This window comes from Oncorhynchus clarkii, chromosome 12, assembly GCF_045791955.1.
Source record: "Oncorhynchus clarkii lewisi isolate Uvic-CL-2024 chromosome 12, UVic_Ocla_1.0, whole genome shotgun sequence".
Lineage (NCBI taxonomy): Eukaryota > Metazoa > Chordata > Actinopteri > Salmoniformes > Salmonidae > Oncorhynchus > Oncorhynchus clarkii.
The window spans coordinates 71,197,038-71,209,992 of record NC_092158.1 but is presented as its reverse complement, the minus strand read 5'-3'; the positions used below and the strand labels follow the sequence as shown (position 1 = coordinate 71,209,992).

Below are 12,955 nucleotides of genomic sequence, written 5' to 3'. Positions count from 1 at the left end.
TTAGAGTTTTTACCATGCCTGGTTTGTGTATATTTTATTTAGATGTGAGTATGTGCCACTGCAGACACAGTTTACCTCGATGGTGTTCCTTCCCGTGTTCAGAGTAATGATTCCACTATATCTGCATTGGGGGCAGCAGGTAGCCTAGTAGTTAGAGCTTTGGGCCAGTAACCTGAAGGTTGCTAGATCGAATCCCCGAGCTGACAAGGTAGAAATCTGTTGTTTTGCCCCTGAACAAGGCAGTTAACCCACTGTTCCTAGGCCATCATCGTAAATTAGAATTTGTTCTTAACTGACTTGCCTAGTTAAATAAAGGTTCAATTAACAATACATTTAAATCTGCTCTCCTCGGGCTGAGCGAGTCTCTAATGTGTTTCTCTCTAAGGCTGCTTCCCTAATGGTACCATAGGGCCCTGGTCAAAGGTAGTGCACTAGGTGGGGAATAAGGTGCCATTTAGTTTTATGAGCTCTAGTCGGCTGGCCGTGAGGTCCTCAGGTCTTGTTAATGGGCCTGTTTGTCAAGACAGGAAGGGCTAATTCAGCCCCAGGCCTCATTGGCTCCCTCTAACCAGCCACTGATGACAGAGAGCACACTCACATTCAGACCTCATTCACCACAGAGCCTCAGCCTCATTAGAGAGAGAGAGGGCCTAGAAACAGGAGCTGGAACATGCACCTCAGAGCTCACTCACTGATACACACACGCATACTTACTTACCCCCCCCCCCCCCCCCCCCCCACATACACACACACACACGCACATACACACCAACACAATAACCCAGTGTACTCTGCATTGCTGCAACAGTCATACTGATCTGAACTGGATGGATGGATGTAAGGCGGTCAGCTGAAATCTCTCACTGACTGACTGTCTATTGTAATTGCTGCTCTACACTAAATCAAATCAAATGTATTTATAAAGCCCTTATTACATCAGCTGATATCAGAAACCCAGCCTAAAACCCCAAACAGCAAGCAATGCAGGTGTAGAAGCACGGTGGCTAGGAAAAACTCCCTAGAAAGGACAGAACCTAGGAAGAAACCTAGAGAGGAACCAGGCTATGTGGGGTGGCCAGTCCTCTTCTGGCTGTGCCGGGTGGAGATTATAACAGAACATGGCCAATGATGTTCAAATGTTCATAGATGACCAGCAGGGTCAAATAATAATAATCACAGTGGATGTCGAGGGTGCAACAGGTCAGCACCTCAGGAGTAAATGTCAGTTGGCTTTTCATAGCCGATCATTCAGAGTATCTCTACCTCTCCTGCTGTCTTGTCTCCTGCTGAGTTGAAAACAGCAGGTCTGGGACAGGTAGCACGTCCGGTGAACAGGTCAAGGTTCCATAACCACAGGCAGAACAGTTGAAACTGGAGCTACTCTGTATGTGTGAGGAGAGGTTAGTGCGATTAAAGACAGACAACAAATTGTTTATCGACTGTATCAAACCCAATGTCCCAATCCCTCTAACCTACAGGAGAGTCTGCCTGGCAGGAATTTCACATTCTGGCAGTGGTTTGATGGGGTCATGGAACTCACAAAAAAACATCTCAAACCACACTGGAATGATGGGTAAGAATATATTTTTTTAAATGTCTATATTCCTAAAATTTCTACTCCAGAATAACCTGTGGAAATGAGGTTTGACTTGGATTGTGTGTTCATGTAACATGAGATGCCTGCAGTGTGCACACACTGCCCAAGTAGACAGGAAAATGGACAGAGAAAATGGCTTAACTAAACTAAAGGTCTCTTTTTGTTGTCGTTTGAATGGCAGCTGTAATGTGCTTTCTTAGTGAGTCTACTTGATAGAGTGCACTTGGTGTTTTTCCCTCTTAAGCCCCCCTGCTGTTGCAGCCTCACATTTTGATTGCTTTTTTAATCTCAGCGAGCCTCTACCAAAAGGCCCTCCCCACAATGGACACGGCTTTACCATAGCAACCACAGAGATATTTATCCCTACCTGTAATAGGTCAAGAGGATAAAATTATTGTAGGGGAAGGGGGCGGCATGACAATGTATGTAACAATGTATCTTTGTCTATCTCTGTCCTTATGTCCTCCTCCTGTCCTTCCCATGTTCTCCTCCTGTCCTCCTTCTGTCCTCCTCATGTCCTCCTCATATCCTCCTTATGCCCTCCTCATGTTCTCCTCATGTCCTCCTCATGTCCTCCTCCTGTCCTCCTCATGTCCTCCTCATATCCTCTTCATGCCCTCCTCATGTCCTACTTATGCCATCCTCCTGACCTCCTCCTGGGCTTTTTAATTCTCTGTACATTTGTCTGTCTGTGTTTTCCTTCTCTCCATATCTCCCTCTAGATGTCTCTACCTTCTCTCTCTCTCTCTATAATACATTAGTCAAGCACTCAGAGAGTGTGAGAGTGAGATTAGTTCTCTATGTGACTCTCTCTCTCTCTCTCTCTCTCTCTCTCTCTCTCTCTCTCTCTCTCTTCCTTTCTCCGTTCTCTATGTACAGGGCGATCCTGGGATTTGTGAACAAGCAGCAGGCCCAGGACATGTTGATGTCCAAACCCAACGGGACCTTCCTGCTCCGCTTCAGCGACTCTGAGATCGGAGGGATCACTATCGCCTGGGTGGCTGAGAATCCCAACAAACCAGGTACTGACAATCAACCAGTCCGGTGATCAATCAATTCATTATTTTGTCAGTTAGTCAATTAGTCAACAAATTCATCTTTGACGGAGAAGGTCTGTAAAAATAGCCAAGTGGAACTATAACAAGTGTGTCTATGTTTCCAGGGGAGAGGATGGTGTGGAACCTCATGCCCTACACAGCCAAAGACTTCTCCATCCGCTCTCTGGCTGACCGCATCAGTGACCTCAACCACCTCCTGTTCCTCTACCCAGACAGACCCAAGGATGAGGTCTTCTCCAAATACTACACGCCACCCCTGTGTATGTACCTCACCTCTATTCATCTCTATAAAAATAAATGATGACATATAATTATACTGTAGTGTCTATTCTCTATATCTGTTGCAATTTGGTCAGATAGAGGCTTATAACAGCCACACTGAGGAACCTGGGAATGTGGACCATATCTACAGTCTGAACAAAGCGATTCTCCCTGTCTCTCCTTCCCTTGCCTTTCTCTCTTACAGCCAAAGCAGTGGATGGATACGTGAAACCGCAGATCAAACAAGTGGTACCAGAGTAAGTCTCTCTCTCTCTCTGTGGCGATAGGGCTGATTTAATCACCTAACAATGTGGCCTGAATGCAGATCAACCATTAGGTCTTCACTCCAGATGGAGGAACCAATTAGAGCCCAGCATCTGCGGGCCTGAGGGCGCCTCTGTCCCTCTCATCACTGCACTTAGTAATGTCAGTCTGGGTAATGAGTTAGCAGGGTCCCTATTGTTACCAAGGGTCTGTGGGCCTCTCAGTGGGAGGACTCCAGGTGCTGCTGCCCAGCACCCTGCCTAACCTGATCCTGCTGCTCGAAGGGACTGGTAATTAATGAAGCAGAGGAGGAGCAGGAGGAGGAGGTGGTGGTGAGGGATGTTGATGAAGGTTGCCGTGGTAACCGACAAAGCTGGCGTTCGGAATGACTTTCTCTGACTTGTGCGCGTGTGTCTGTATGTCTGTTTGTCTGGACCTGCAGGTTCACCACGACCAATCCTGACCCAGCAGCAAACCCCACCTACATGGATCACGGAGCCTCCCCTGTTGTCAGTCACCCTCCAAACTACGGCATATACCCGCCTATGTGAGTATAGATTACATATGTATGCGTGCATGTGTGAGTGTGAGGTGTGCGTGTCTGATGGCCTATGTTACTAACTGGTTCCTGTGTTGTGAGGTGTGTGTGTCTGATGGCCTGTGTTACTAACTGGTCCCTGTGTTGTGAGGTGTGTGTCTGATACCCTGTGCTACTAACTGGTTCCTGTGTTGTGGCAGGAGGTGTGTGTCTCTGATACCCTGTGTTACTAACTGGTCCCTGTGTTGTGGCAGGAGGTGTGTGTCTCTGATACCCTGTGTTACTAACTGGTTCCTGTGTTTTTTGTGAGGTGTGTGTCTGATACCCTGTGCTACTAACTGGTTCCTGTGTTGTGGCAGGAGGTGTGTGTCTCTGATACCCTGTGTTACTAGCTGGTTCCTGTGTTGTGGCAGGAGGTGTGTGTCTGATACCCTGTGTTACTAACTGGTCCCTGTGTTGTGGCAGGAGGTGTGTATCTGATACCCTGTGTTACTAACTGGTTCCTGTGTTGTGTTGTGAGGTGTGTGTCTGATACCCTGTGTTACTAACTGGTTCCTGTGTTGTGGCAGGAGGTGTGTGTCTGATACCCTGTGTTACTAACTGGTCCCTGTGTTGTGGCAGGAGGTGTGTGTCTCTGATACCCTGTGTTACTAACTGGTTCCTGTGTTGTGAGGTGTGCCTCTGATACCCTGTGTTACTAACTGGTTCCTGTGTTGTGTTGTGAGGTGTGTGTCTCTGATACCCTGTGTTACTAACTGGTTCCTGTGTTGTGAGGTGTGTGTGTCTGATACCCTGTGTTACTAACTGGTTCCTGTGTTGTGAGGTGTGTGTTTCTGATACCCTGTGTTACTAACTGGTTCCTGTGTTGTGAGGTGTGTGTGTCTGATGGGCTGTGTTACTATCTGGTTCCTGTGTTGTGTGGTGTGTGTCTGATACCCTGTGTTACTAACTGGTCCCTGTGTTGTGGCAGGAGGTGTGTGTCTCTGATACCCTGTGTTACTAACTGGTTCCTGTGTTGTGGCAGGAGGTGTGTGTATGATACCCTGTGTTACTAACTGGTTCCTTTGTTGTGTTGTGAGGTGTGTCTCTGATACCCTGTGTTACTAACTGGTTCCTGTGTTGTGAGGTGTGTCTCTGATACCCTGTGTTACTAACTGGTTCCTGTGTTGTGAGGTGTGTTTCTGATACCCTGTGTTACTAACTGGTTCCTGTGTTGTGTTGTGAGGTGTGTCTCTGATACCCTGTGTTACTAACTGGTTCCTGTGTTGTGAGGTGTGTCTCTGATACCCTGTGTTACTAACTGGTTCCTGTGTTGTGAGGTGTGTCTCTGATGGCCTGTGTTACTAACTGCTTCCTGTGTTGTGTTGTGAGGTGTGTCTCTGATACCCTGTGTTACTAACTGGTTCCTGTGTTGTGAGGTGTGTCTCTGATACCCTATGTTACTAACTGGTTCCTGTGTTGTGAGGTGTGTCTCTGATGGCCTGTGTTACTAACTGCTTCCTGTGTTGTGTTGTGAGGTGTGTCTCTGATACCCTGTGTTACTAACTGGTTCCTGTGTTGTGAGGTGTGTCTCTGATACCCTATGTTACTAACTGGTTCCTGTGTTGTGAGGTGTGTGTCTGATACCCTGTGTTACTAACTGGTTCCTGTGTTGTGACAGGAGTGACTCCATGTTAGATGCAGACGGTGACTTTGACCTGGATGACACCATGGACGTGGCGCGACACGTTGAGGAGCTGCTGCGGCGACCGATGGAGAGCCAATGGAGCGGCCAGCAGTCGTGACCCTCAATCTCTGACCCCTGACACCAATAAAAGAACCCCGCACCTTTTGACATTTCTGATGGTTTAATTCCATTCCTTTCCTCCTGTTCTGTTTCAGATAGCTATAATGTGAAATGTTAATAATGTTTGTGATTGTTTTTTTCTTTTTTTCTTCTCAGCAAGCGAACTGCATGTCAGTGACCTTTTTTCAGTTTGTCTCGGTGCGTATCTGTAAAACAGACTAGGTAGAAATGCAAAAAAGACGATGTTACAGTATTGTATAAAAAAGAGAAATCATTCAATACACAGTATGTATTTTCATTTGGTCATAATTCTAACACAGATTTTTGAAGAGCAGTCTCCACAACCGGTATGAAGTCATTTAAGCAGTTTGTTTAAATGTTTTTGTTTTTGTTTAGTTATTTTATTATTGTAAATGGTTTATCAACAGAGTTTTTTAATTCAATCCGCCCTCTGCCAAAAAAGAGAAAAACTGAAATGAAGAATTTGTTGTTGTTATTGACAACATCATCGGATTTGTTGCTAAGGGAAGTTTCAATTAGTAGTATAATAATTCTGAATCTTTACACACTAAACTCCAAGCAGAATGGCTCTCATTTCATTCTCAGAGCACACTGAGTATCTATGTCACACACACGCACGCACACAAGGATGCATCACACACACACGTACACACTGTTGCATAACATACATCAGCTCCAGCTGAAACTTGGGGACTTTGGGCCCCCTCTACACTCACAGGGATATTTCAGTTTCCTGTATTTGCACACAGATGTAATGTAAATACAAGCATGTATCCAGCATGGCCACTCAGGTCTCTGGACAGCCCATAGAGATAGATAGAGGACTCATCATTAATTTAACCTGTTTTAACATGGCCATTGCCATTGAGGTCTTCCACCATTTTAAAGTTGTCAACTGGAGGGGGGGGGGGGGGGGGATTCCTATGGTTTGGGAGCAATCAGCCAATGAAGAAGAATAGCATGTACTACTTTAGTACCTCAACGGTCCTGCCCATGCTGTCACACAGACGCTTTAATGGCACAGATACAAAGATGAGTCCTCTATCTATCTCAACTCCATACCCCTGTAGATGATGTATGTGCCATCAACGTTACCTCTCATTACCTGTCTGTCTGTCTGTCTGTCTGTCTGCCTGTCTGTCTGTCTGTCTGTCTGTCTGTCTGTCTGTCTGTCCAGTGTTTTAAACAACTAATTTGGTCATGTCTTGTTATTAGTTGTGACGTCTACTGTTGACAATCTACACTGCTCAAAAAAATAAAGGGAACACTTAAACAACACAATGTAACTCCAAGTCAATCAATCAATTATAGGCAATTAGCAAGTCACCCCCAATAAAGGAGTGGTTCTGCAGGTGACAACCATAGACCATTTCTCAGTTCCTATGCTTCCTGGCTGATGTTTTGGTCACTTTTGAATGCTGGCGGTGCTTTCACTCTAGTGGTAGCAGACGGAGTCTACAACCCACACAAGTGGCTCAGGTAGTGCAGCTCATCCAGGATGGCACATCAATGCGAGCTGTGGCAAGAAGGTTTGCTGTGTCTGTCAGTGTAGTGTCCAGAGCATGGAGACGCTACCAGGAGACAGGCCAGTACATCAGGAAACGTGGAGGAGGCTGTAAGAGGGCAACAACCCAGCAGCAGGACCGCTACCTCCGCCTTTGTGCAAGGAGGAGCACTGCCAGAGCCCTGCAAAATGACCTCCAGCAGGCCACAAATGTGCATGTGTCTGCTCAAACGGTCAGAAACAGACTCCATGAGGGTGGTATGAGGGCCCGACGTCCACAGGTGGGGGTTGTGCTTACAGCCCAACACCGTGCAGGACGTTTGGCATTTGCCAGAGAACACCAAGATTGGCAAATTCGCCACTGGCACCCTGTGCTCTTCACAGCTGAAAGCAGGTTCACACTGAGCACATGTGACAGACGTGACAGAGTCTCGAGACACCGTGGAGAACGTTCTGCTGCCTGCAACATCCTCCAGCATGACCGGTTTGGCGATGGGTCAGTCATGGTGTGGGGTGGCATTTCTTTGGGGGGCCGCACAGCCCTCCATGTGCTCGCCAGAGGTAGCCTGACTGCCATTAGGTACCGAGATGAGATCCTCAGACCCCTTGTGAGACCATATGCTGGTGCGGTTGGCCCTGGGTTCCTCCTAATGCAAGACCATGCTAGACCTCATGTGGCTGGAGTGTGTCAGCAGTTCCTGCAAGAGGAAGGCATTGATGCTATGGACTGGCCCGCCCGTTCCCCAGACCTGAATCCAATTGAGCACATCTGGAATATCATGTCTCGCTCCATCCACCAACGCCACGTTGCACCACAGACTGTCTAGGAGTTGGCAGATGCTTTAGTCCAGGTCTGGGAGGAGATCCCTCAGGAGACCATCCGCCACCTCATCAGGAGCATGCCCAGGCGTTGTAGGGAGGTCATACAGGCACGTGAAGGCCACACACACTACTGAGCCTCATTTTGACTTGTTTTAAGGACATTACATCAAAGTTGGATCAGCCTGTAGTGTGGTTTTCCACTTTAATTTTGAGTGTGACTCCAAATCCAGACCTCCATGGGTTGATAAATATGATTTCCATTGATAATTTTTGTGTGATTTTGTTGTCAGCACATTCAACTATGTAAAGAAAAAAGTATTTAATAAGAATATTTCATTCATTCAGATCTAGGATGTGTTATTTTAGTGTTCCCTTTATTTTTTTGAGCAGTGTATTTGGGGAGCTGTTTGGATGTGTGTAGGGGAGCTGAGGTCACTGGGATGTGTGTGTAGGTTGGGGTTTAGTTGGGAGATCTGAAGGAAAGTTCATTGCTAGGACTGAAGAGTCTCTATACGGGGTCCTTATTGGCTTAGTATTGTGCATCTGCTGAAGTACACTAACTACTCCATCCATAAACCTGAGATGACTAGTGGAGATCTAATTCAACTCATTTTACCATGGGGCAGAGATGCATGTTTTGAACATTTAAAGCTAATTCCCTACAATGCTACCAGTTTTGCCATGTGGTGGAGATACATTTTTGCAGTTCTAAAGCAAATTTCCTGTAATTCCACACATTTTGCCATTACTTATGTCATGTTAATGATATCTGAGTGAGTGTGATTAGCTAGACTAACTAGCTGTTAGCGGACATGGCTAATTAAGTGACTGTCAGTGACAAAACAGGAGAAAAACTGCTGATGCACAACCACATTTCGAACCTTTCCTAACTTTCAACAGTAAATTTAGACCCCAACTGAGTTTTTTTTTTTTACGGCCCGGGCCCTAAGCGACCGCATATATCGCTAATGTCTGGAGCCAGCCGTGATGGTACTCCTGTCTGTCTGCCTCAGTCTGTTTTTTCTCTCTCTCTGTCTATCTCTGTCAGTAAGCCTGTCTCCTGTTTGCTGTTATTACTGGTCACTGTTACTAAGTCTGCATGTGCATGTCTGTCTCTGTGTGATATAACTTAAAACATCAACTGACAACCTGAGGTACAGATATATAGCTATGTGTGCAGACAATATGAGGCGCTTGAACACTTGACTCATCAGTCCTGAGCATGAAGGCCATTGCTACCTTAAAATGTGGGATATTTTGGCACTGGCTCACTCCCTGTCTTTCAGCCAAGATATTGTAGTGGGTCTGTCTCCATATACTCCCAGCAGAATTAGTCTAGTACACTTTTACACATAGTACACTTTAGCTACTGCAGTTTAATAAAGCATGTAATGATAGATCCACCTGTTGCCGTGGCTACGCTGTTTACCCCCACACTCCCCCCACATACACACACACGCACTTCTGAACCATTGGGCAATATCATGACGACAACAACACCACACAACCCCCACAGTCATATTACACACACATACACACACACACACACAACCCATCCCCTCTACTCATAAGCTCTGCCCTCTCAGGAATGAAGCCCTATGCTTGGTTGATGTATCATAAAAATGAAAAAAAGACAAATAGAGTCTCTGTCTATTAGTGGAGGCTGGTGGGAGGAGCTATAGGAGGATGGGCTTATTGTAATGGCTGGAATGGAACGGTGTCAAACATGTGGTTTCCATATGTTCGATGTGTTTTGATACAGTTCCATTGATTCCGTTTCAGCCATTACAATGAGCCCATCCTCCTATAGCTCCTCCCACCAGCCTCATCTGCTATCTATATAACGCATATATGAATTTATTTTCTGTACCATAATTCTATTTTATTACAGCATACTGTACATCTGTGGCACGCCCCTCTGAATGTAATCCCCTTGCATGACCTGAGGAGGTTGTCCGTAGAACATGGCAGCCACTGCAACCTCTTAGGTTCCATCAGAAGTTTCTGAAAAAAGCCATATTGCAAACGGGATTCAGAAGAATGTTGCTTTTGTGTTTGTCCAGCTGACATTATTTAGTCTTTTCCTATCTTTGTTCCTTTCATTTTCCCGGGTCAAAGCAGCTAGTTTTTTTCTTTGTAGTTCTTGATTTCACGGATGTTTTTTGAAGAGTCAAAGCTACAGAATTCTTGTGACGTGTCCTTTTTTTGTTGTTACATTATTCTGATCATTTCAAACTTGGATCTTTGCTTCACCTTGGTTAATCTAGGTACTCTGGAAGCTGTGTATGAGGCTGTGTTCTGTTCAGTGTTAGTTCCACGTTTGTTGGGTTTTAGCACTTCGGTTGTGTTCCAAAAAAAAACTGCAATTGAAGAAAAAAGTTTTATAAATAATTTCAACAGTAACATGTATAATGGAAAATAAGTTGTGACTGAATAAATGTAATGGTTTATTTGTTCACATTCCAAGTCAGTCTGAACTGCACCTTACCGATACTGTACATGAGACCATTTCAATAGAGTCGATTCAGAATGTAAACTCAAATTCCAATTCTAATTTCTTCTCATTGAGCATTGAAGCATTGAATTTAGTTTACTTTCTGAATTGACTGAATTGAAAAGGAACAGACCCAAACCCTGACTAGCCTTTCAACAGCCTTCTGACTGGGTGTGGGCATCATAGCACCGCTATAACATAACAGCACTACATGCCTGTTTACACTTGACCTCTAACACATGGATGCAGCAATCTGCTGTTGAGTGACGTGAGCTGTGATCACTGCATGTTATACATTATAATTATCAGATCAGATTGCACTGAAGCACCATTGTGATTCTAACTTCCCACTAAGCCAAACTGCATTTAGACGGGCAAATGTACAAATACTCACTCACTATACGTTTGGTGTACTTGAATGAAGAGACACCAATAATCACAAGCAAATAAGGGGACTCTATGCAATGCAGCAGTGATGTTGATATTGAACTGCACCTCATTAACCTAACCATTTGCCTTAAAGGTCCAATCAGAAGTTACAACATCCATTTGAACTAAGCCCCTTTCCTCTTCCTATATCTAGGCTTGGATGGACTGACATGTCACTGCTTAGATGCAATCTCTGATCCACTGCACCTCTTCCATTCTCTCTGTCTATATCTCTCTCTCCCTCTAAACCTTCTGTCGCTCCATCTCCCTCCACACTGGTTCATGTGATCGGTTGTTCAGTGGCAACTCACATCTGCCATCTTGTGGCAGGAACACGTATTGTCTCTGAGACACAGTACCTGACTGGTATGTACTGTCCCCTTAATGCCAGAGGGGCTTTTCTCTCCTGTTACTCAGGGCCCAAGGGGACATGGAAAAGTGATTAGACAATTTAATTAACCTAATGCTTGAACTGCAATCGACTATGACCCCATTGATTACTATAAAATATATTGTGATTGTCAATCTCCTATGGAACATACAGATCCAAGACCCACTGTTTGCCTTCTCAACAAATAACTCAATCACATTTACTATATTCTAATCTTTTTTTTTTTTTTCTTCCATTTTTAAAAACATTAGACATGTCTGGAGGTCAGAGGGCGACTGTTGCTTGGATAAGAAACTGCACGTGGTTGCTTGGTTACTGTTCAATATTCACAACAACAGCTTTAAAAGCGTTGGACAGAGAATACAATTCAATGTAACACAGCAGTAAGGCGAAATTGGCAATTGAAAAAAAAATGAAAACATGCAGCATACAGGAGGGCACCGCTGTTTTCTTTCAGTTGACAACAGACAATTCTGCAGATAAAACAAACAGAAATATTACCGGAAACTTTGACACAATAAAGCAGTACTTCCAGCAAAGGAAATGGTTAGAGTATTTAGGGCATGTGAAAGGGAAAGGGAAAGGAGGATACCTAGTCAGTTGTACAACTGAATGCATTCAACTGAAATGTGTCTTCCACATTTAACCCACCCCCTCTGAATCAGAAAGGTGAATGTGTGGGGTGATTACAGTAGAATATTGTATACTGTAGTATAATAAGTTATACTATATAAATATAGAATTATAAGGTATTCACAGCCATATCTTGGATTGGATATACTCAAGATAAAAGGCTCTGGGAGAGTTGCAAGTCTGGCACCCACCAGCTGCTATGTATAGCCTCGCTGCACAGGACTGAAATGAACAGCTTTTACAATGGAGCAGATGGGATCCGTCCTCTCGTTCTACCTTGTGACCACTAGAGGTCCTCAGTGCCCAATGTGATTCCTGCACTCTGCAATAACACGGGGAATGGAATGAACATTGAAACGAAGCATAATGCCAGTCAGCAGTATGCATAGGATGCATGTGGGACAGGTCACGTGATTAACACGTTTTAACAGGAATAGAAACACCACGACAGACGTGCTTTTTTAAAAATTAGCCCTTCTGTTAGGTTCATATCATCATCCCAGCTCAATAAAGCTGTCTCTCAGTCTCTCCTACAGGTCAAAAATGTGGATATTTAGCCACGGCCTTGACGTCCTCCCCAGGAAACATCTTTCATCAGATAATTAAGATGCAAAGTGGCACTAATTACCATCGTATTAGTCTATGCATACAAATGAATCTCTGTATCAACTCCAGTAATTAGGGGCGCCAGTGGAAGGAGGTCCAATCGAGGCACAAGGGGCACAGAAAACCACAGCCCTGCTCTGATTGATAAGTAAAGAGTGTTGACACGGAGGGTGTTTAAGGAACGAGTTTCATTTCCTCCCTCCACAGAGGTCATGTGAGTGAGCACAGGAAGTGATGTGTAAGAGAAACAGAAAGTATGGTGGTTATGCTCTTGGAGGAATGCCCTCAGACCCCCTGCTGCGGGGAGTCTCAGCTCACTTCACAAATAAACAAATGACACTTTTGGGGATTATTCAGCCTCGTCCTGTGTCAGAGTTCCCTCTCGTAACAAACACTATTCCCCCTGACAAGACGCAGCATCTTCAACTGATTCTGTTAGGTAGAACTGCTTATCTTATGTAGACAAACCCCTGTAGCTATTATTTTCTATATGTTGTGCATTGGTAAACAAGAATACCCTATCCATTTGTAATCAATAACTTGATTTCCTG

General features: G+C 44.8%; 1 protein-coding gene across 5 annotated transcripts in view; it reads left to right on the top strand.

The window, feature by feature from the left end:
* Window positions 1-6,803, top strand: part of LOC139421185 (signal transducer and activator of transcription 5B-like) — an 86,991-nt gene extending 80,188 nt beyond the window's left edge. For 2 of the 5 annotated variants that reach the window (XR_011635598.1, XR_011635599.1), the window contains exons 15-21: window positions 1,479-1,573; window positions 2,477-2,619; window positions 2,760-2,915; window positions 3,122-3,173; window positions 3,623-3,727; window positions 5,379-6,120; window positions 6,563-6,798. Coding sequence is in view for 3 of the 5 variants with exons in the window: in XM_071171815.1 (XP_071027916.1) it covers window positions 1,479-1,573; window positions 2,477-2,619; window positions 2,760-2,915; window positions 3,122-3,173; window positions 3,623-3,727; window positions 5,379-5,502 (675 nt within the window). In the remaining 2 variants the exon portion in view is untranslated. Of the gene's footprint in view, window positions 1-1,478; window positions 1,574-2,476; window positions 2,620-2,759; window positions 2,916-3,121; window positions 3,178-3,622; window positions 3,728-5,378 lie in introns of those variants that run through there. The other 3 variants (XM_071171815.1, XM_071171816.1, XM_071171817.1) reach the window with 3 other exon arrangements.
* Window positions 6,804-12,955: the final 6,152 nt, after the last annotated feature.